This window comes from Hippoglossus hippoglossus, chromosome 8 (assembly GCF_009819705.1).
Source record: "Hippoglossus hippoglossus isolate fHipHip1 chromosome 8, fHipHip1.pri, whole genome shotgun sequence".
Classification (NCBI taxonomy): Eukaryota; Metazoa; Chordata; class Actinopteri; order Pleuronectiformes; family Pleuronectidae; genus Hippoglossus; species Hippoglossus hippoglossus.
In genome coordinates, this window is record NC_047158.1 from 1,532,794 (window position 1) to 1,555,849 (window position 23,056).

General features: G+C 42.8%; 2 protein-coding genes across 4 annotated transcripts in view; one reads left to right on the top strand and one right to left on the bottom strand.

Annotated features, from left to right (window-relative positions):
* The first annotated feature begins 111 nt into the window (after positions 1–111).
* On the top strand, positions 112–11,726 carry rrn3 (RRN3 homolog, RNA polymerase I transcription factor). Its single transcript, XM_034593267.1, has 17 exons — positions 112–455; positions 965–1,021; positions 1,127–1,216; positions 2,489–2,618; positions 4,010–4,069; positions 4,347–4,410; positions 4,591–4,660; positions 5,205–5,303; positions 6,450–6,545; positions 7,538–7,661; positions 7,901–8,031; positions 8,289–8,419; positions 9,081–9,268; positions 9,380–9,488; positions 9,840–9,992; positions 10,201–10,285; positions 10,618–11,726. Exons 1-17 carry the CDS (start codon positions 360–362, stop codon positions 10,765–10,767), a joined length of 1,833 nt encoding a protein of 610 aa, XP_034449158.1. The 5' UTR covers positions 112–359; the 3' UTR covers positions 10,768–11,726.
* Positions 11,727–12,335: 609 nt separating this feature from the next.
* The window catches only part of si:dkeyp-72e1.9 (syntaxin-binding protein 4), a 78,321-nt gene continuing 67,600 nt past the window's right edge, over positions 12,336–23,056 (bottom strand). For 2 of the 3 annotated variants that reach the window (XM_034593263.1, XM_034593266.1), the window contains exons 14-21: positions 22,749–22,876; positions 22,487–22,579; positions 20,529–20,594; positions 20,144–20,356; positions 16,617–16,733; positions 14,576–14,625; positions 14,340–14,461; positions 12,336–13,555 (exon numbers count right to left, since the gene is read on the bottom strand). In XM_034593263.1, the coding sequence (XP_034449154.1) occupies positions 13,497–13,555; positions 14,340–14,461; positions 14,576–14,625; positions 16,617–16,733; positions 20,144–20,356; positions 20,529–20,594; positions 22,487–22,579; positions 22,749–22,876 (848 nt within the window). In that variant the 3' untranslated portion in view covers positions 12,336–13,496. The remainder of the gene's footprint in view (positions 13,556–14,339; positions 14,462–14,575; positions 14,626–16,616; positions 16,734–20,143; positions 20,357–20,528; positions 20,595–22,486; positions 22,580–22,748; positions 22,877–23,056) is intronic. The other variant, XM_034593264.1, reaches the window with a different exon arrangement.

The window sequence follows — 23,056 nt, forward strand, 5'->3', positions numbered from 1 at the left end:
CCTTTATTTATTCTGTTCTGTTCTATATAACCACTGGATGCCTACAGGTTCTCCTGGCAGTCTGAAAGCGGACAGGAACCCATAACCCTGTGAGACGGAACCTGGGGGAACATTCTGAATGTGACGCCAGTGTTCCGTATTCACTTCCGTAAACATGCGGTTTACTTCCGCTGGTGAGAAGAGCGCACACATGCTCCAGGATTGTTTACAGCAGGGATTCACTTTCTAAATTCATCTCTATTTACCACAAACACTCAGCTGTCATACTGATTTATGTGATATAAGTGAAATTAGTTCAGTCTTTCCTCTTCAGCCCGACCTTTTAGCTAATGTTAGCTTAGCTGCGCTACTTTTCTTAAATGGAGATGGACAGTCTGGACTTTTTCAACAGTCCTCCTGTGAAGACGGTCAGGTTTGGAGGCAGTGTGGCGGACACGTTAAGGAAATACAAAAAGGTGAGTGTTGACGTGCTGTCTCTCGGTGTTTTACACCAGAGCAGCTGAGACTCTAAACTGTTGCTCGTGTTGTGTCGTAATAAGTCTAATGTTTATTTTACCCTAAACAATCACCCCACGTCAGGTCTAAACCTAGTAAGTGTTGCTTATTACTACCCAACTCTTGTCTTACCCTTATCAATGCTGCTAAAAACTTTACAAGTATTTGCTCATCACTCCCATCATTCCTGTGTAATCACATGGGGGAGTGATTAAGTTGGAGCCTAGACGCCAAACACTAAACCTGTTCTACTGCTGCAATAAATGTTGGAACGTGAGTTGTCTGACTGAACTGTGATTTGTGAATATGGGCTATACAAATACAATTTGATTGATTGATTGTCAGCTGTCAGTATCTGAACTCTGGTCTGTCAGGAATATATACAAGTTCATTGTTGCTGTAATTAAAATTAACAACGTCGTCATTGGTCATCTGTCTGTATCTGATTTGATGTGTCTCTTGTTTGAAGGGAGACTCAAGTGATTATGAGCTGCTGAAGCATCAGCTGGCTGATCCTGAGATAAAGGTATAGCTGTGTGTGTGTGTGTCTGTGTGTGTCTGTGTGTGTCTGTGTCTCAGAGTCATCACAGTTCTCGTAGTTCTGTTCTCAATGAGCTCTCTCCTTTCACAGGATGCTCAGATCATCAGCTGGCTGCAAGAATTTCGGAGTTGTGTGACTCAGCTAACCAAGGACCATGAACAGCTCATCTATACTATCCTGGTGAGTGTCCATCATGAGACTTGTACCATCAGCAGCTGATGGCAAAATATGCTGCTTCCAGATTCTTAAATCTATCAATTAGCTGATTTTTCGTGTATGACTGGTCAGATACAGTGAACAACACAAAGACATCACCTGGGCCTAAAGATTACAGGAGGTACATTTTAGAGCTGCAATAGTTGATTAATTGATCAACAGAGAAATAATGGAATTTTTACTTATTTTAATCTGTTACTAGTTCAAAGGGCCTGTACTTCGAAACCAGGTTACAGATTTAACAGGGTAACTTTGTGATGTAGGGAGTAACTTAATCGTTAACTGGTACTACGAAAGTTGTTTCGATTTAACTCGAGGTATATTACCATGGAAACTTAGGCTGCAACTTAAAACTGCTCTGAGCTGTTTTTGTTCGGGTGTTACTCTGTGTAAGCACCACCCTCCTCATACAATCTTAAAACCCAGTCAGCATCGGGATATTAGAGATGATCAGAATCCGCTGATCTCCCCCGATCTTCTATTTGAAACCTGAGGATTCTCATTTGAGGGAGAACTTTTACATGGTAAGACCGCGTGCCTTGGCAGAGGTATGTGCTCTTGGTGTCCATGGTAGGCCACTGCAGAAAAAGCTGCTCCAAAACAAACATCACTGTGCCAAAGAGCAGCGTGAAACTCTGCAACAAAGCCCAACAGAGATGCTGTGGCATGAGCTCAGAGAGATTTTTACACAACGCATTTTAAGAAAACATCTGAGCTGAAGCAGCTGTGAAGGAGGAATGATCCAAACCTACTCGTGACATAGACAATGTTAAGATGACATTTTAGGAACAGTTAGTGCAGAAGACCAGGTCATTCCACAGGGTTCGCATATTTTCTTTGGTATTTTATATAATGAAATTGCATTTTCTACACCGTGATGAGAGAGAGTTTTAATATAACAATTCAGTCTGTTAAGCTAATCACAAAAAATGTTTTAACCCTGGATCATATGCATTCATATGTTGGATGTCCAGGGGATAAATCGTCAGACTAACTATCAGATATGGGAAGTTTGATTTTGTTTTCTGAGCAGCTTAAATCACAGCTGCTCCGTATTGTACATGAAGGCTACTAAGAGACATTAGCCCAGAGTCCCACAGTGCAACTCACCTCAAACTGTCATTCATCCCAACCTCCATCAGGCACCAAGACTCAGATGTGAATGGACCATGCAGATTTTGTCTTCATTGACAAAAGTTTCCATGCTGAGACTCTTCTCTGTGTGTGTGTTTTTAGAGGCTTCCATGGGTGGGCCGGAGCCATGCTGTGGTGGAGGAGTACATGACCTTCCTCAGTAACCTGGTCTCAGCGCAGACTGTCTACCTGTGTTCCTGCCTCAAGATGGTGGTCTCCCATTTCACTCCCAGTATGTTCCCCTGATAAATAATCCAATGTTTCACAAATTAAATTCTAAATTCAAACGCTCAGAGTGATGTCAAAGTTGTGAGGTAATGTTTGCTTTCTGTTGACTCCTCATTGTCATTATTGTACATTTTCATTTTTTTGTGTTTACTTCAAAAGGCAAAGGGTGAACATTAGCTATATTACATCACTGTGGCATTTAAATCTCATGGCATGTTAATTCAACGCTGCTTCAATTGAGCTCTAATTCTTTTTTAAGAGAAATGTTTTGGCGACATTCGTGTGTGTTGAAGTTCCTTCCTAGGAGCACAGATATTAGCACGGTGTAACTAAAAATACAATTGTGGAACTGATAACTGATTCTACAAACATCCCAATCAAAATTGATCTCAAAACACTCAGCTTGTCTGTGGGAAAGACTGAATACCTAGAGTCTCTGCCTGTAGTTTGTGAGAGAATGTGTAATTTCGAGGGTTATTCTCTAAGGAAGTGTAAGTAACTCTACGATAATCATTCGTACTTGACATTGGTTTTAGTTCATTTGATTCACTATGGTCTTTAAAAGGGTCCTAAAAGGTCTTAAATACAAATTTTTGCAGCCTGTAGAAACCCCTATATGTTCACAAAGACCCATTTCTTTTTAACCGGTCATACTGTGATAATGGTCTGTTGTTGAGTGAGTCGGACATGTCCTGTGGAGGAACTGCCGAGGATTGGCTCGGGACCTTCTCTGCAGTCTGCCTTTCACTCATGCACAATGCAGCAGGAGATAATCCACTCAGACGCGTTCACAACAGCAACAAATCCTCTGCAGAATTCAGGCGAGGTGTAGTGCAGCAGGCAGAGGCAGGAAGTAACTTATTCATTCTGCGGAGATATTTGTTTTCTTTTTGTTTTTCATCTTTGCGTTTGTCGCGTGTTAGAAACGTTATCAACTCGCTCGCGGTAAATCCAGCGGTGGATCTCCTGCTGTGTTCTCACATCGTCTCCTCCACAGGCGCTCACTTGGATATTTGTGTTCACACATACACGTCCTCCAGAGAAACTGTGGAGTATCTCTGGAGTTTAGTGCATGTCTGAAAGCAGCTTTAGTGAGAGAGTGTCTCTCTCTGACTCAATGTGTCAAGGAGGGGTTTAGGGATTCATTGCTCAGCCCTTGGCTTTACAATGAAGCTCGATTTTACTCATTTTAAGATAAAAATAAACATGTGGTCAGTGTTAATATTGTGGCCACAGATAAATCAATGTGATGACAAACCCTGTGTCTTGGGTAAGTTCACACCTGCACTGAGAGCTGTCCACTTATGATCAGATCATCTGAGACCGATTTTATGCACAGGCCTAACTTTGTTCCACTACAGGTGACTCATGGAGAAATACTGTGTTTGTTTTCAGAGCGATTGACCATCTGTGAAGGGGGAGTGGATATCTCTGATTCAGATGATGAAGATGAGAGTGAGTGTCATCTTTCTCATTTCTATTGCTCTTTTCATGTATTAAGTGGTTGTGTTTAACATTAGAACTATATTTCAGGACTTATGAGCATTTTAAATGTTTGATCAGGACTGTAATTGTTGTGTTGGTCTGTAGGGGTTGAGAGGGGAGGACAGTGAGAGTTGCGAGATGTGAATGTTGAGCAGGGCAATGTTAGAGCATAGCTGATCTCCTCACCCCAAGTCTATTAGTTAAATGCAAATGATTAATTCCTGCACTGTTTCTTTTATTTTGTAAGACCTCCCCAGAAACTTTGATCGGTGTCACCAGGCATTACAGCTCATCACCAAATACGTTCCAGCGTAAGTCACTTTACGAAGACGTTTCTCTCTTCCTGCTTTGTTTTTTATGTTTTTACCAATAAATCGGATGTTTTCTCCAATAAACCAAATTACTTATTACTTCATCTCTGTAAACACATGCAAAAATGTAATGACGACTTTCAAATGTATTGAATTGTAAATTTTCCCCTCTGCTTTCAGCACAAGTCGCTTTCTGATGCCCATTGTGCAAGAGAACTTCCCTTTCATACAGAAATCCTCCAGAACCCTGGTGAGAGTTATTGATGCTGTCGATGGAATCAAATGGATCTAATAAATTATTTTGGGCAGTTTTCCTTACTCTAGTTGAGGGTTAAGAACAGAGCATGTCGCACGTTGTTAAGCCCTCGAAGGCAAATTGTAACGTGAATATGGGCTATGTGGTGACCTCAGACACTTAATGAGAGCATCACCAACTTAAACGGTCAAATAATTTTTTTTTGCCAAGGATGGTTTAAGCTTTATGTACAGCCATTAGTTTTATCTCGGCAATAATCTGTACAATAATCCGAAGGTTCAAACAAGCTGTGATAAAACGATGACTCGGTCACTTCACCGTCTAAAAATGCATAATTTTCATCTGAAAAACTTGCTTTGTTGTTGCAACCGGATACACATGATATTTATATGAGTACTGTAAGATATGATATGTCAATAACATTGTTTTGTATGCCCTAGCTCCTCTCAACACATTGTACTAAACAGAGTTTGGCTCTGCCAAAACTCTGATGTGCATCCTTGTGTTTGGGTAATGGATATCTTGTTGTTCTTTACAGGAGTGTTATGTCCACAACATCCTGAGAGTGACAGTGTACATACCGTCTATTCGACGAGACGTACTGGAGATGATCTTTGAAAAGATGCTCAAACTGGATGTGAGTGTTTCACCTCTAAATCAAAGTGCTTTATGGAAGAAAGGAGGAAAAGTCACACTTTTTATATATATTTTGAAAGTTACAGAGACTCTGTGGAAGGGGGATGCGGTTTCTCTGGAGGCCTGTCATCTCCTACCTACAGTAATGAAAATATCTGCAAAGGTTGTCTCAGACCTGTAGGTTATTTGTAGCAGAATGAAAGACGGTTGCCGCGGTTGTCGGTGGTACCGGTGTTACATACCGATTGTATCAATTGCCCTCCCACCACACCGTCTGTTTCATTTTGTATAGACATAAATGCTATATACATCAAGGCTGAAGTGGACCTGAATGATCCAGATTTGCAATCAACACCATTGATTAATAACTAAATAAATCTGGAAATAATTCAGTTTATGTCTGAAGAGCGACAGAGATGAGCAGACACACACATTTACACACAAACTGCAGACAGGAGAGAAGCTCTTCCTGCAGATTATCACATACCACAGTGTTCCTTCCTTTTTCCTCATTGGTGCAGAAGAAGCAACGCTCCGCTGATCCAGGAACACATAAATATTATTTCAAGAGGTTGTTATATATATATATCAGATCTACATGTGAGTGATTAGAATGAATACACTAGCGTGGAGCGTGGCAGACGGATATTTTTAGGGTCTACTGTCTCACTGACGGACAGGTCAAAGTGTCAGAGAGAGACAGAGAGAGCCGTGCAGACTGCAGAGTGCTGTTCACTTTGCAATGAAACAATGACACAAACTTCTTAAAGATCTTCTATGTTCTTTGGGTAATTCAACACTGTGCAGCAGAAGAGTGAGACAACCCGCAGTGAAATTTTATGTTACAGATCTCATTCAGTTTCAACACTGAACAGAATCTGAGCCAGCGTCTTTCCTTGTTGAATGTCCGGTGCAATCGGTAACACTAGTGTTGTCGAGAGTTTATCACCCGGTGGGAAAATGTTCACACCGTGGGATCCCTAGAATGAAGTGTAATGAGCATGTCTCTATTGGTTTTAATTTGGAATGTTCTTTTTCAGTAGCTAATTGATTTTGCACTCTTTGATCAACAAAAATCTTGGTAAACCTAGATGATGTCTCCTGTGTGTCTCCTCTGGTCTGTAAAACTGTGTGTGGTTTATTTCAGGTGAATGCATCCCGCTCACACATTGAGGAGGCAGAGGAGAATGCAGTGCAGAGCCAGAAGGCAGAGGAGCCGGCTGAGGAGGGGCTCTTTGACATGGTAACAAACAGCAGGGGTCTGGGTTTTCCTCTGGTACGGATTCGGTGCGAAATGTTTGTCTTAAGTAACAGGGTCGCTGAAACAGCATTAAATACTATTTAGGGTTAGGTTCGTCAAAGAAAAAATAGTTAATGAAAAAAAAATGGCATGAAGCATACTTCATTCTGCAGTTTAAACCATAGCAAAGTATTAAGTGGATGAACTTGTTTGGCAAAAGCGTGAATGTAAGATAACTTGTTTTACACTCCAGCTCTAGAACACTTGTAACATTGTGAATTCTTCGACTTTTTGAAATATACTGTATATTCTGTATGGCACTATAGCTGAATTAAAACTTTAAATGGAATAGAGCTGTAGTTGAAATTGCTAAGCACATTTTAAGGTGTAATTGAAGCAGAAGTAGTTAAATAAGTTGAAATGCCAGAGCTGAAAGTCTCAATGTAATGCTGAGTGTAGTTGTATGAAAGAATATGAAAGGAGTGGAAGACAGAGTTAAAGCACAAAAGCAATGTCTCAGTGGTAAAAGGAGCTGAAACTCATCAACAGTGACAGAAGTGTGACAAAAGAAGAAGTGAAAACTTGTTGGTATCAAACTATTTATCTGTGTCTGATAGTAACAGCACTGTGTATAGAAGGGCTGTATGAATGTGTGTGTAAATGGTCAAATGTGATTTGCACTAATAGGAAAATACCGTGCATTTACCATCTGGCGGTCAGGTGACTAAATGATTAAACATAAAACATATTAGCACATGTGCATTGTGTTCAACTAGCTTTACACAGTGAGACAAAATGAATTAAATATGCCCTTCTGCCAGAGGAAACTAAATATTAGTATAACACAATTAAATACCGAAAGGGATCTGTACAAATAAAGTTGTGTGTATATGTCTTACTGTTAGTGCTATAATGAACCGTGATATGTTTTTCTGAGTTAGTCCTCTTCTTCACTCTCTCCTCCCGCCCTGGCTCTCTCCATCTGTGTGTCTCAGGATGAGGACGTGGCAGCAGATCAGCCCCCCGGCTCCACTGCGATGGCCCATCCAGTGGCTGAGCGGCTGGACACTCTCATGGCTGTGATGATGTCCTACATCAGGGACATCTGCCTTATAAACGGTAGATGGATAACACAGCTTTTACACTGAGGATCACATTTCTCAGACTGACCAGTATCGGGGAGTGGGCTTTAAACAGGTCCTGACAAAGTTAAACCGATCTGAAGATATAACAAGACATTTTGAGTGTGAGAAAATATGCAATGTACTTTGTTTACTTGGATGCATCCTTGTTAAGGGATCGTTTTAAGCTGTTTCATTTGTCATCAGTGGTGTTCAGTGCTTTGTTCTCTCTCTTAGGCTCTCTTCATGTGGAGAGGACGAAGGAGCTGTACAAAGATTTGTTGAATGTGTTTGACAAACTTATTCTGCCAACGCACGCTTCCTGTCACGTCCAGTACACAATCTTTTACCTCTGCAGCTTCAGACTGGTCAGTACTCCCTACACTCACTGTGTAGTGATAGGAAATAGCAATATGTAGCATTTAGCCCTCAGTCTGGTCTTCAGACTGTTCCAATGCCACAAGCTGGCCAAACATCAATTATTGCTGCTGAATAACTGAAATGAGATGTTACCATTCTATAGCAGACACATCTGCTTTAAAAATGACTACTCCCTTGTTTGCTTGGAGAAAAATCAGTAGTCAAAAGGGGGAAAAGTAATATTATGTATGTAACATCTTCCCAGGCCCTGGCAGAGGCCTTCCTGGACCACCTGTGGAAGATCCTCCAGAGCCCCTCTCAGCCTGCTGTCCTCCGCCAGGCTGCTGCTGGATACCTGGGAAGCTTCCTGGCCCGAGCCAAGTTCGTCCCTGTGCCGTGAGTTTACATCAAGTTTCTGCTTAAGAAAAGTAAAAGCCAGGAGTTTATTCCTCGTAGTCCTAAACCGTTGTTAGACATGACCTGCGGAGGAACTCCAGAGGATTGGGTCTGGACTTTCTCTGCAGTTTGCCTTTCACACATGAACAATGCAGCACGAGGTTCACAACAGCAAAAACCTCCTCCACCGGATTCAGGCGAGGGGTGGTGCAGCAGGCAGAGGCAGGACTTTACATATTAATTCCACTTCGGAGATCATGTGTTTTTGTTTACAGCACATCGACACCGGCATCAGCTCTTATCACCACAAACTCTATTGACATCCTCCTTCTTGGCTTCAACGTGTTTCACCACTTTTTCATCCTGAGATATTTGTTTTCTTTTTATTGGTCTGTCCCTTGTTTAAAGCGTCATTAACCTCACTAGTGGTGAATCCTGCAAAGGATCTCCTACTGTGTTCTCATATCGTCTCCTCCAGACTCTCAATAGACTTTATACGAGGGGGCAGGGGGAGGAACTCTCACTCGGACATTTGCGTTCACACACACACCTCCTCTGGAGAAACAGCGGAGGATCTCCAGAGTTCAGTGCATGTCTGAAAACAGCTCTAGTGTCCATCATTATCCAGCTGTTAATCCAGTTAATCTAACCCCTCCCCCAGCACTGTGCGGGCCTGTCTGGACCTGCTGCTCTCCTGGATCCATCGCTACATCGACAGTCAGGACAACAGCGGCAGACAGGCCTGCTGTGACATCAGCCTGCATGGGCCCTTCTACTCAGCCTGCCAGGCCGTCTTCTACACACTCATCTTCAGACACAGAGCAATGCTGGAGGGCAACATGAAGAAAGGTACATTACACACCTAATGCCCAAAATGGAGAACATGGCAGCAAATACACAGCAAATATATTTTATTTGACAAGTATGGTAATAACAGCAGTGTTTGTGTGTGTGTGTCAGGTCTGGAGTACCTGCAGAGTTTGAACCTGGAGCGGGTGGTGATGTGTCAGCTGAACCCTCTAAAAGTCTGCCTTCCTTCAGTCAGCAACATGTTTGCTGCTATCACCAGGTACACACGCACACCGGAAAAAACTGAAACCATGATAAATGTTTAGAAGTGAAATGTCTCTTTGGTGGAGCTGCTAACAACTCAGTCATCTGAGATGTGACAAGGGGCTTAAACTAGACCCAAGTCCAAAAGGTTAGAAAATGCTAGTCTAACCAAACTCCCTCCAATGTGTTGTATTTTATATTCTTATTATGTTTTTGTTTTTTACATAAAAGTGAAACATTGCTGTCAAATGGGCATCCCACATGAATTCTAATGCAAACAAAGGCCAACGTGTTAAACACTTTGTAAACTGGTTAATCATGACATAAATCAAAGTGTAAAGTAATCGACTCTGTGCTTTTGTTGCAGGAAGTACCAAGTGGTGTTCTGCTACACCATCATAGAAAGGAACAACCGCCACATGCTGCCGGTGGTCCGCAGCTCTGCAGGAGGAGACTGTGTGACCACCAACACCAACCCTCTGGACAGCTTCTTCCCCTTCGACCCTTACCTGCTCAAGAGGTACATCCACCCATTATTCTCTGAGATCAAACGGTTTGGGGGCAAATACACTGAACGTCCAACTTTTCTCTTGAGACTCTATCATTACTGTCACGACCACTTCTCAAATCATATATCTACAGTGTCCTGTTGCAAAGGAAGTGTTGGAATGACAGTGTTCAATACAAACAGAGTAACCTGCTAATCAGGAGTTTGCACGTGTATACAGGTCCAGTCAGCTGATTGAGCCACTCTACCAGGTCTGGGAGGAACCGGCAGACATGGAGCTGCTTCCTGGCAAAACGGCACAACAGGTGAGGTGCCAGAAAGTTCATCATGTTCAGTAAATACTGCAGGACCTCCCTGCACTGCCTCATGAACTGGGGAACTTGGGAGAGGCAGATGTGGAAAGAAATTTGCCCTACAACTAATGATTATTTAAGTTATTGTGAAACTGGTGTAGTGTAAGTCTTGGTCTCACTGGTCAGCTGAAATCAAATTCAAACTGGAAAGGTTTCTTTGATTGTGAAGAAATGAGAAAGTGTTATGTGAACATTTGTCATCTGGTCTGTTGGATTTGGACTTTATGTTCCTCCCAGTCACTTAAACCTCACCTGGACCTGGCTGTTCATTCTGTGTCTGTCAGGGCTCCGGGGAGGACGAGGATGACTTCCTGTGCGGGGAGACACCGCAGGCCGATGGCATTGTGGGAATGACTCCCAGCTCCTACGACTCAAACCTCCGCAGCCCGAGCAGCGTGGGCTCACCCCCCTTCTCCTTCCAGAAACCATTCTAGGCCCTCATCATGGTCCAGGACGTTCTAATGGACCAATACGGTTTTCTCTCTGCTCTGTGAATCCAAATTTTCACTCAGATCATTTGGGGTCGGACGTTTTCTTGACTCCACAGACTGTACGTGATGTTATATTGAATTCAAAAAGAGTCAAACACACAGTGAAGAACACATGAGCCAGTCCCAGTTGAAGAGATGTGACTGAACTCTGTTTACACAAGAATACTCCTCCTAGTTAATAGAGTCTCACTTTAAAGGATTTATGCAACAGTCTGACCCAAACCTTCCTGACTTTTCTTCCACATGATTTATATAAGTAAAACGCCATGTTGGCACATGCATAACCACTGTGCTAGGAGAGTTCCTGATGATCAGATTATATTTTTCTTAATATATTTTTGAAGTTTTACTGTAGCCTGGTGCAGAAGACACAACATGACTGTAAAAAGGTCTGCAATGGAACACACCCTCGGCCCATCACGTGAACACTTGTCAGTTCAGCCCACAGTAAGCTGCACCAACGCTGACACATTATTTTCACAGAATGCATCTGTGGCCTCAGCATCTTGGAGATGAAGAGAAATAACCAATAAGAGCGAGCAGGTGGAGCTGCTCGGCACCGACTGGAGGGTGGAGATGGAGCTGATGGTGAGGATACTGTCACATTCTGTCTAAACTACCAGCACTCACATGGCCGTAGTGTTTGTACTGTGAGGTGTGAGCAGTCTGAGTGAGACACATCTTCTTCTGCTGAAGCTTTGGTTCAACTTATCAGTGGCAGCAGTGGTTTTAGTCTAAGTAGGGACGTCTCTCTGCTGTCAACTGCGTCCTCAGTGTACATACAAGCATGTAAATATTGTTTTAGGACAGACTTGAATAAATTTGATCATGAATTAGAAATTGTTCTTTGATTCTTTGTAAGAATTGTTTTTTAGTTTAGTCTTCTTGTATTGTTTGTTTATTCATTTTCAGTTGGGCGTTCCTCCATTTGTGTGTGTGTGTTGTTTTTAAGGGGCTACCTGTGAGTTAGCTCTCTCCAGCTGAACATCATGAACATCTCACTGGGTGGTGACGTTCTCAGCTTTGACTGAAAGCTAAAATGAGTCACTTTCAGGAAGTGAGGAGGGCTGGGGCTTGCTGGTTAGCATGCTAACTTCAGTAGAATGGTAAATGGTCCTGATATATAAGTAAAGAAGTGAAAGAGAAATAGGGAATGATGTTTTTATTTGTTTATTTTATTATATTATTTCTATGCACAAAAATAAATTCTGGTTTCTTGACTCAACCACAACCTTCCTTTGGGCTTTTGTAAATGTTTTTGTGCCTCAGCCGCCCAATAGTGATGTTTCACCTGTTTCATTTGAATATTGAGATCATTCTCTTTGTACATATCCAGAGCTCAGTTGTGTAGTTTGTGCACCGTCATGGATCAGGTTTGTAGTGCTTGTATTGTGAACAGCACAGTGACTCTTTTGGATTCTGTGGGAAAGTGACTGTGACACACACACACACACTTTATTCATGATCTGTCAGTGGTGGAAATAAAATGTGCAAGTAAACAGGACATCAGGTGCAGTTGTCAGTTATTGCTTTAATATAAAATAGTAACAGAACGTATATGAGGCCACACCAAAGATGCAAACTGATTCCACTACAAGACATGTCAGAACGTTCAAAAGCATTTGCAGCCGTCTGTATAAATAAACTCAATATTCCACATGTAGCCTATGACTGACAGTGTGACTACTAAACACAAGTTTACACATCTGGAGCTACGGCGACGTACAGCCACTCCTGGATGAACCATGCAGTGATATGAAGCTGCAGACGACACACTGCTCAAGTCCAGTCTCTTTTAGAAACCTCATTATTTGCCTTTCATCCATGAGTAAGGGCACAAGGAGAGTTATTACAGAAAAGGATTTGGGCCATGTAAAAAAATATATTTTTTGAAAATGAATTCCAGGTTTATGAGTTTAAAGTCAAAATTGATGTTTTATTCTTTTTCCAAAAAACACTTCACATGGCCCTGGTTCTCTTCTGTAAGTTAGCAAGATGGAAAAAGGTACACTGTAGTGTTATTTAAAGACTTCCTCTGTGGCAGAGCAAACAAGTGACGGTGTGTGAGGGAGGCAGATGGCAGCGAGGAAGACCAGCTCAGGATTGTCCTGTCCAAGCAAACACGTCATCCTCCACATGCAGTTCATGGAGTCAATCTATGTGTGTGGTTAGAAAAGAGGTCAGGGAGGAGTATTAACAAGGTCTACAGCTGTGGGTGTATCTCTGTGTGTGTATCTGTGTGTGTATCTGTGTGTGTGTGTGTTGGACTCGGTCATGCAGCCCCTCCAACACCACCTGCTGTTCGACTAACACAAAAGAGAATTCCAGCAGATGTTTTTATTTGGCAGAGCACTTCTCATAGAAACTTCTGTACATGTGATTGGTTGAAGGAAGAGAGTCCTCGGGTCACGGCTGAGTTCAACACGCTCTCCGCTGCTGAACCCTCCGGAAAGACTGTCGAATATTTCAAAGGAAGACACTAATTTGACGTGTGCGAGCAAGCTTTGGCATTAAAACATTGGCTGTGCTGTGTTCAACCTGTCAGCGTGAACTGAGGATTAGAATTGATTGAAGTGATGAAGTTGTACTCGTGTCTGGCTGTTGATGTGTTGTGGTCTGTGTGGGTTCTCCCCCCCCCCCTCCCCCCACTGTCCTCTGTGGCTCTTGGTCCCTCACACATGATGCGGGCTGATGTCTGGCACCGGCGCCGCTTCTGACACGCGGTCCGATGCTGCAGGTTCATCACAGATGGAAAGAAAAATACTTTGAGAATAAAAGAGCAGCCATCAATTTGTATCAACATTTTGCATTTACTTCTTTAAGGCCTCTGTTCTGCTTCTTTGATAACATGTACAATGCATTCACAAAGAATTCAGACCCTTTCACTTTTTCACATTCATGTTGCATCAAACAATACCCAGGCCCCTGTACAAACTCTAGTAAATTTTGAGCAACTGAAAATATCTCATTGACATAAGTATTCAATCACTTTGCTTTGAGGAGTTCAGCTCGGGTTCCTTCCATTTCTCAAGATCACCTTTGAGATGTTTCTGCACCTTGACTCTAAACGTCTGGACCCATATGTATATGCCTCTCCGTGACTGTGTGGACGTATATACACAGTATTTATGCACATTTACATATATACAAAATATACATTTGTTTTTGTTAGACCTGTTAATTATTTTAATAAAGATCCATTTGTTCTTGACCTTTTTTGTGCTGTTCTGATTTATTTGTTATTTCATTGCGTAACCTTTGTTTCATCTATCTTGCTTTTATCCCCTTATTAATAATTTACCATGTCCTAAGTTGAAGCTTGTTTGTCTGACTTTCATTTCAAAACCCAAATATATTCACTTTCTTTTCTCAGAAAACAAAGCAAATATTTGAGTGAAACCAATGAAATGCTTTTGATTGGAAAATGAATGAATCCCCCATCAAACTTGTCAGCTGTAGTGTGGTGCACAGTTGAGGACTAAGGTCCTGATCTTATTCCAGTCTGCTCTCTGTACCTTCGCCATCAGCAGTGACTCCTTCCACCAGCTCTTTGGCCTCCACAGCCAGCTGGAAGGCGGGATCAGGAAGTGGTGACGGTGTGTCGGGGCTGTCAGTGGCTGGGGACGACCTGTTGCTCCTGATACACACACACACACACACACACACATTTACAGTCTGTGTTCATTAACATGCTTTTACCTGAAAACATAAATGTGAGGGGACTAATAAAGTGATGATGAGGGTCTCTTACCCGACTTCTCCTCCAAACAGGCTAGGTGTTGTCAGCACTTTGTGGACGTTCTAAAGAAAGAGATCATGTAAACATTCATGTGAGGTTATGTGATAAAGTTATTTGATCGATAAGATGTTGAAATATAATTATTAATATTAATATATGTAGTGGGAATTTAAAGGAATTAAATTAAAGGTATTAAGTTGTGTGATCACAGTCACCTTTAATCTAATCAGCTCATCCGTACGTCCGAGTGAACCTTTTAGACAAATGTCCTCAGCCTTTCTGAGATATTGCGTTCTTGAGAGTGGAACCGACAAGAAATGTTCAATTTTACCACCCAACTAAATATTGGTGTGGGTGGAATTACTGTTATTTCATTTGGAGGAGGGGGTGAAATGTTTGATTCCAGCCATCACATTAGAGAGGTTAGAGAGAAATCTGTCATTTACTATGACTCGTGAAGGACGTTACAACCTCAACCTCATTAACTGAACAAATGGATTTTTACAAGACAGGTCAGGGAAGAAGGACGTGTTTATCAATCTGTGTGCAGAGCTGCAGTGTGTCCTTCTGCCACTGGGGGGCAGACTGGCTCTGTCATACTTAGGGGGACTAACACAAGTTTAACAAATGTCCTAGAGGATTCGATTGGCTCAGCAGAGTGCTGTCCGCTCAATCCACTGTACGAGACCACACGCAGTGCCTATTCAGTATTTCATAGGTTTGATCAAACTCTAGTGGCAGTAACGAGGGATCCTAACAAATATAACACTTATCTGTACAGGAAAGTGCTTTAAGTGGTCATCAAGGCTAGTAAAGCACTTGATAAATACAGACCATGTATCTCCTATCACATCTTTAGTCCAGCAAACTGTAAATCTTACATGTAAAACTAAAACTCTCCCACTCCCTCTAAAATGTTACAGAAATCATGTCAGAGACATCAGACCTTTATCATCTATTCATGAATTCAGGAGTGATTCTGAATCATCTCAATAGTCATTGCATAATAGCACAGAGGTATCAAAGTATAAGCCTGGTGTTAGTCTGTATTTGACTTTTCTTCAACATAAAAAGGCCTGACAGTCATCTCTCAACACGTCGTGACTTATCAAACAACCTTATCAAAATTCCCCAACCAATAGAATCCCTGCCTTGTTGTGGGCGCGTTCAATTTAAATTCAGCTGCGTCCCTTTCGGGCGGTTACTCTTTAACCAGGTTCATCCACTCCCGCCCTCCACGGCTTTATTATATGGACTTCCCCTTGCTGTATATTGCGGTATATACAATAACTTTCTTTTTATTACAAAAGTCATAGAGAAAGCAAGGAGAAATCCATATAAGAAAGCCATGGAGGGCGGGAGTGGATGAAAGAGTAGCTGCCCGCAGGGGACGCTCTAAAGTAAAGCGAACGTGCCCGCAACGAGGCAGCGATCATATCATTCATTTCATTGGTGGACCAGTGGTCAACACTTCACCTGGCCTTCTATTGGTTTGGGAATTTTGATAGGGTTGTTCCACAAAAAAAAATCCAAGAGCAGAGGAGAAATCTGAGAGCAGACGATTCACGAGCGCGCAGAACGCAGCCCGAGTGCGGAGAAGGGCTGAAGCATTGAGCAAAGGAAATCCGTGTGAGCAGCAATATATCTGAGGGCAAGCACACAGTTTGAGCAGAAGCAGAGCAAGTTTAAGTGCAAACAGGGGCTATTTGAGTGCAAGGGCAGGGTTTGGATGGAAAGTCATACACAATCTGCACATACATTTATACGCTCCAACTGAAAGACCACGCTCTTGAATGAAGATAGGAAAAAAGCTCCATAGAACATGTCATCAATGTGTGTGGCTCATTGATGTGGGTTTTTAGTGGTTGTGACACATCAATGGAGCGCTGGAGTACAGAGGGATTTGTTATATCTGGCACAGATACACACACAGTACTTGTTGGTGACACACATTGTGGTCTTTTCGTTGAACATACAGTATATACCTCTGTGAGCTGTGAACATGACATCTAACAAGACCACATGGATACAAAGTAACAGGAGGTGAATGTACCTGAGCAAAGCCCAGTAGTTTCTTGTTGGAGATCTCCAGGTGTCTCCTGCTCAGCTCAGACTTCTTCAGCTGGCAGTCAACGGTCACCAGCCTCCTGTTCAGCTCCAGCATGTCCTCCTGGCACACACACAGACACACACACACACACACACAGACACACACACACACACACACACACACACACACACACACATACACACACACACACAGAATTAGTGTGCACTTGTACACACTAGTGAAAACATCACTAGGATTATTTTATATTCAATTTCTGCCAATAGATCCCTTTCACACACTAGACCTTTAAAACCCATTTTTACTGACTTGCCTTTATGTGATCTTTCTTTCTATGCTACATTTATTCTTTTTATGTTATAATTACTGCTTTTACGTCTTCTTATTGAGTTTATTTGTGAATTTTGAACACAGTATCCTGTGTCTGCTTTGTCTGTTAAAGCACTTTGTAAAGCCTTTTTCAGAGGTGCTGTATTATAACACAGCTGATTTTCTCAAACAAGAAAAAAGACCATTGTTTTCCAAAGACAGCAGCAATACACCTTCATTGCTTAATATTTGAGCCAGCTTAAGTTCTGTGAAAACAATATCCTAAATCTTTTCTTGCACACAATAACCATTAAATATTTGCAGAAGAAGAGGTCACAAGGAGATAATGAAAAGAGCTGCAGTCGTTTCTGTTTGTTTAATTATTGTGAGGAAGGCTCCAGTCTCCTTATCGCTCCACGTTAAAGAGGCGTTTAAGTTCCATACTTCATGAATGTCTTTATTTATTCACTGAGTCTGTTTCTATTGGACTTCGTCACATTTTGTTTATCAATTCCAACGTTTCCACCTGCGACAAACATAAACACTTTTTTCCAAGAATGTTTTGTCAATCCATTTTGTGTTTATTAAAATGTGCGTAAAAACCAGGTGAATGGAAACACACTGAATGAAAGAGGAGAGGAAGAGGAAAAGATAAGGAATACGGAAGAAACGAACAAATGAAAGCAGAGTGAAGAGGGTTGGGAAGAGGGGAGTGGTTGATCAGACTCATCAGATGTTAAAACTCATCTAAACACGGTGAGCCTGAGTTGCAGCAGCAGTCAGAGGAGGATGGTGAAGAGCATTCCCTGTTCTCTCTTATTCTCTTATCTTACGTGTTACTGGACTCTGCTTTGTCTCAGAGTCGATCTCTATGAGGCACCGTGTGCGGCCTGAGGATTTACCATCTGAAGGGCGGGCCACAGGTAGTGAGGCAGAGGAAATCAACGTAAAGTCTTGTGTTCATCAGAGCAGGCTGATAGTGAGAACAGAGGCAGAGATCAGTGGCTCAGTCAGTGGAGCTGATGGAAATGTAGCTTGATATGTTTCACAGAGACGAGGCTACAAAAGCAGGCGGCTGACAGCAGGGCCTCCAGCTTGTGATGGAGGATGGATTGAGCACAGAGGAGAGGAAAAGCAAGTTTCACTTATTTATTTTTAACTCCAAATGAAATCACATGGCCAGTTGTTGGCTCTGGGCTTGATCCTGCACAAGCAGCTGGAATTGTTTTTACATGGTTTAGCTCCCGTCTGCAGGTGATCATTGTCAATCAAGAGCTACACTATACAAATCTACGAGACGACTGTAACCAACAACCAGATGACTGTGACCAACTGGAGGACTGTGACCAACAACCAGATGACTGTGACCAACTGGAGGACTGTGACCAACAACCAGAGGACTGTGACCAACAACCAGATGACTGTGACCAACTGGAGGACTGTGACCAACAACCAGATGACTGTGACCAACTGGAGGACTGTGACCAACAACCAGAGGACTGTGACCAACAACCAGATGACTGTGACCAACTGGAGGACTGTAATCAACCAGGGGACTGTGACCAACCAAAGGACTGTAACCAACAACCAGAGGACTGTAACCAACCAGAGGACTGTAACCAACCAGAGGACTGTAACCAACCAGATGACTGTGACCAACCAGAGGACTGTGACCAACTGGAGGACTGTAATCAACCAGATGACTGTGACCAACCAGAGGACTGTAACCAACAACCAGAGGACTGTAACCAACCAGAGGACTGTAACCAACCAGAGGACTGTAACCAACAACCAGAGGACTGTGACCAACCAGAGGACTGTAACCAACAACCAGAGGACTGTAACCAACCAGAGGACTGTAACCAACAACCAGAGGACTGTAACCAACCAGAGGACTGTAACTAACAACCAGAGGACTGTAACCAACCAGAGGACTGTGACCAACCAAAGGACTGTAACCAACAACCAGAGGACTGTAACCAACCAGAGGACTGTAACCAACAACCAGAGGACTGTAACCAACCAGAGGACTGTGACCAACCAAAGGACTGTAACCAACAACCAGAGGACTGTGACCAACCAGAGGACTGTAACCAACAACCAGAGGACTGTAACCAACCAGAGGACTGTAACCAACAACCAGAGGACTGTAACCAACCAGAGGACTGTGACCAACCAAAGGACTGTAACCAACAACCAGAGGACTGTAACCAACCAGAGGACTGTAACCAACAACCAGAGGACTGTAACCAACCAGAGGACTGTGACCAACCAAAGGACTGTAACCAACAACCAGAGGACTGTGACCAACCAGAGGACTGTGACCAACCAAAGGACTGTAACCAACAACCAGAGGACTGTGACCAACCAGAGGACTGTAACCAACCAGAGGACTGTAACCAACAACCAGAGGACTGTAACCAACCAGAGGACTGTGACCAACCAAAGGACTGTAACCAACAACCAGAGGACTGTGACCAACCAGAGGACTGTAACCAACAACCAGAGGACTGTAACCAACCAGAGGACTGTAACCAACCAGAGGACTGTAACCAACAACCAGAGGACTGTAACCAACCAGAGGACTGTAACCAACAACCAGAGGACTGTAACCAACAACCAGAGGACTGTAACCAACCAGAGGACTGTAACCAACCAGAGGACTGTAACCAACCAGAGGACTGTAACCAACAACCAGAGGACTGTAACCAACCAGAGGACTGTAACCAACCAGAGGACTGTAACCAACAACCAGAGGACTGTAACCAACCAGAGGACTGTAACCAACCAGAGGACTGTAACCAACAACCAGAGGACTGTAACCAACCAGAGGACTGTAACCAACAACCAGATGACTGTGACCAACTGGAGGACTGTAATCAACCAGATGACTGTGACCAAACAATGGACATGGTGTCTTAATGTAAAACTACTGTCCAGCACTGAGAGAAGTACTCCATCTGTTACTTAAAGCAGTAATACATATAAATAATATATTACATTATATATATACTAACATCAAAAGTAATAGTATCGGTGTTATATTGTTGTATATTATAATATATTTTATATTATTTTGTTATATAAAATACTTAAGATGAGTATATTTTTTATTTATTGATATTTTGTATGTAAAATCTGAATCTACAGTAACTTGTAACTCTGAGATGTAATATGGTATAAAAGTAGAAATGGTTCAGTACCTGTTTGGAGTTCACCTTGGGGGCCTCCCCTCCTTGTGCTTGTCTTTTGCTAGCCAACTGGTTCTTCAGGTCTCGGATCTCAGCCTCCAGCAGCTGGATGACCTCCTCGTAGTCCTGCTCGGCGCTGCTGCCCTGCCGCGGCCCCCCCTCAGCCTCCGCTGCCTGCAGGCGACTCTTCAGACGCGTGTTTTCCTCCACAGTCAAACATGCTTTCTGCAAAAGACAACAGAAGTTTCCTGGGTAAATGGTAATAATAAATATGTCTCATTATTATAAACCTTGCTGGCAATTAATTGAACTATTTCAATATTTAAAGTAGTCATGTAAGATAAGTCAGCATGCTCAGTGTGCCACTCGAAACACGCTCTCCTGGCCCGTCTATCACCTCTGACGTCTTCTGCAGCTCCTCCTCTATGGTCTTCTTGCTGTGTTCCATGTCCTTCAGCATCACCTGCCAAGAGAGGCAGCAGATGAACTACCAGCACAGCAGTTTTAAACATACAGGCTGCAAACACACCTACTTCTTCAGAAATACAACAGAGGAGCAGAGTCGGCCCCAGACATATGCAAACTGAACTCCTGCTTAGAGCACTTGAAATGTTGTTGTTTTTTGACATATCAAATATACATGTTAACTAATTATGAAATGACGTTGCACTCCAAGCTTAACACTACTGCTGTGATCGCTGCCGACGTTTTTTTTGTGTTATTTTTAAGAAGGTTATTTACTCCTGGTTGTATCAGTTCCCACAGCCTCTGTCAGAGCAACACAGCGTACATAATTTATTCGATCCATCCCCTGATCCAGATCCCTGACCCATACCAAATCCTTCCACCCAGTTTACTGGTAATCCTTCCAGTAGATTTTGTGTAATCTTGCTTAGAAACAAACAAACCTACAAACCAACAGACACACAGGGGTGAAAACACAAGCTCCCTGGCAGAGGTAAATAATCAGACAGATACTGAGTGTCTTATAGAGGTGTGGAAATTTCGCGATTCTTAGATGCATCACGATGCGGACGTGGACGACTCTGCATCGACTGAACATAATCGATTCAAGTTTCATTCCACTATGTTCTTTCTTTAAGTGATGTCCCACCGCTGCAAAATTCTAATCAGCGCTGCTTCAGGATCAGGACAGAGACGCACATTAAAGGTCCGGTCGTCTTTTACTCTGTCTGAGTGTCCTCCCTCCACTCCCTCGCTGACCTGTGCTCACTTTAGCCTTAAACAATAAACACCAACACTAATCAGAAGTTATTAGGACCTGAACAGTCACAACATTTACTTTGTGTTTGTTGTTTCGCTTTAGAGTTTATGAGGCACGTATTTAAAGTGTTTACTGTGACGCGCACAGCCAGGACATCAGGGTTAAAGTGACCGGAATGATCCCGATTCTTGCTCTGACACCATCGTGTGAGTAATTAGAAAAAGGCAGAGGAGCAGAGCGGAGTAATGAGTCTCCATGCAGCCCAGGGGGGGGGGGGGGGGGGGGGGGGGGCTGATACAGTAAAGGCTAAAGCTGCAGCACAGAAGTCTAAACTGAATGAATGTCAAATCAATGTGGAGAGTACTGACCACCGTTATAGACTAACCTTATTTTTTAAATTACAGCACACGTGTAATAAAACCAACAGTCTTAAATACTTTTTTAAAGCACAAATCATGAGGCTTGTGAAGATGCACACCTCTAGTGACAAGGTGATACAAAAATTAATCATGTATCGAAATAAAATTCTTTGATGCATCGAGATGCATAATTGTTTTGTCATCCAATCGTAGCCCTCTGAATCAGAATCAAATGGAATAGTGAGGTGCCTAAAGATTCCCACCTGGCGTCTTAGATTTACAGTAGGTGTGTTAATGGTCAAGCACTGATGATAGGCAACATTATTGGTGGCACAATATTCAAATCACATTCTGCTTCAGGCCCCATAAAGGTTTGGGCCGCCCCTGCAGAAGAGCAACTGGTGTCTCTGTTTACAGAAGCCAAACAAAGTGTGGGCAGAGAGGATTCATTGCTCATGTTCTGTCAACAAATAAGACAGAAGACAGTCAATAATGACGTGTGACAGTAACAGTGAGCTCATCGACAGATGTTGTCTGTCACATCACATAAAATGTGTTCAGCACCAGTTTTATTCCTGCTCAGTTCACATGGTCCGACAACTCCTGCAGGACTTCCTGTCCCTTACAGGGCTCAATGTGCCAAGAGGATCTTTAACAAATAGTTCAGTAAGTTACAGATAACAGTTTTATAAGCAGTAATTGTATTGTGACATTCACATAAGCTTTATCTATCGACCATTACTGTGTGTGTGTGTGTGTGTGTGTGTTCACCTTCAGCTGCTTCATCTGGGTCTGCAGCTGCTTCACCTCCGTCTGAAACTGCTCCATCTCCTCACTGCTGTAGCTGCATTCAGATTCATACGTCTGCAAACACACACACACACACACACACACACACACACACACACACACACACACACACACACACACACACACACACACAGTTTTTGTATATTGTGTGGTTTTGAACCAGGGTCACAGTCACAGGCTTTGGGATGTTGCAGGCCTATGAGGGGCTGTGAGAGCTGCTTACAGGTGAATGGAAGGCCGATGTGTCCATCAGACTGGCTGCCTCATGATAGGAGAACATGAAGGGACCCGCCCCTAAACCCAGCTCCTCCAGGTTCTCCTGAAAGACGCTCCTTGTGGCCTCCACAAAGTCTGAGTGTTACAGACAAACACAAATGAGAAAATGTTGACGACAGAAAAACCAGAGTCAACATGGCCAAACAGACAGGGGGGAAATCTCAGAGATCATTAGTAAAATAAGAATTGAATAAATACATCATTACCTACACACAGTGGTGTAATACATATCCACTGGCACTCTTTAGCTTCTAC

What these genes read in the sequence shown, in the direction of transcription:
- rrn3 (XM_034593267.1), top strand. Translation starts at nt 360, where the DNA reads ATGGAGATGGACAGTCTGGACTTTTTCAACAGTCCTCCTGTGAAGACG. An exon ending in ATCACCAAATACGTTCCAGC is followed by an intron (nt 4,411 to 4,590) that starts GTAAGTCACTTT and finishes CTCTGCTTTCAG; the next exon opens with CACAAGTCGCTTTCTGATGC. An exon ending in GACCCTTACCTGCTCAAGAG is followed by an intron (nt 9,993 to 10,200) that starts GTACATCCACCC and finishes ACGTGTATACAG; the next exon opens with GTCCAGTCAGCTGATTGAGC.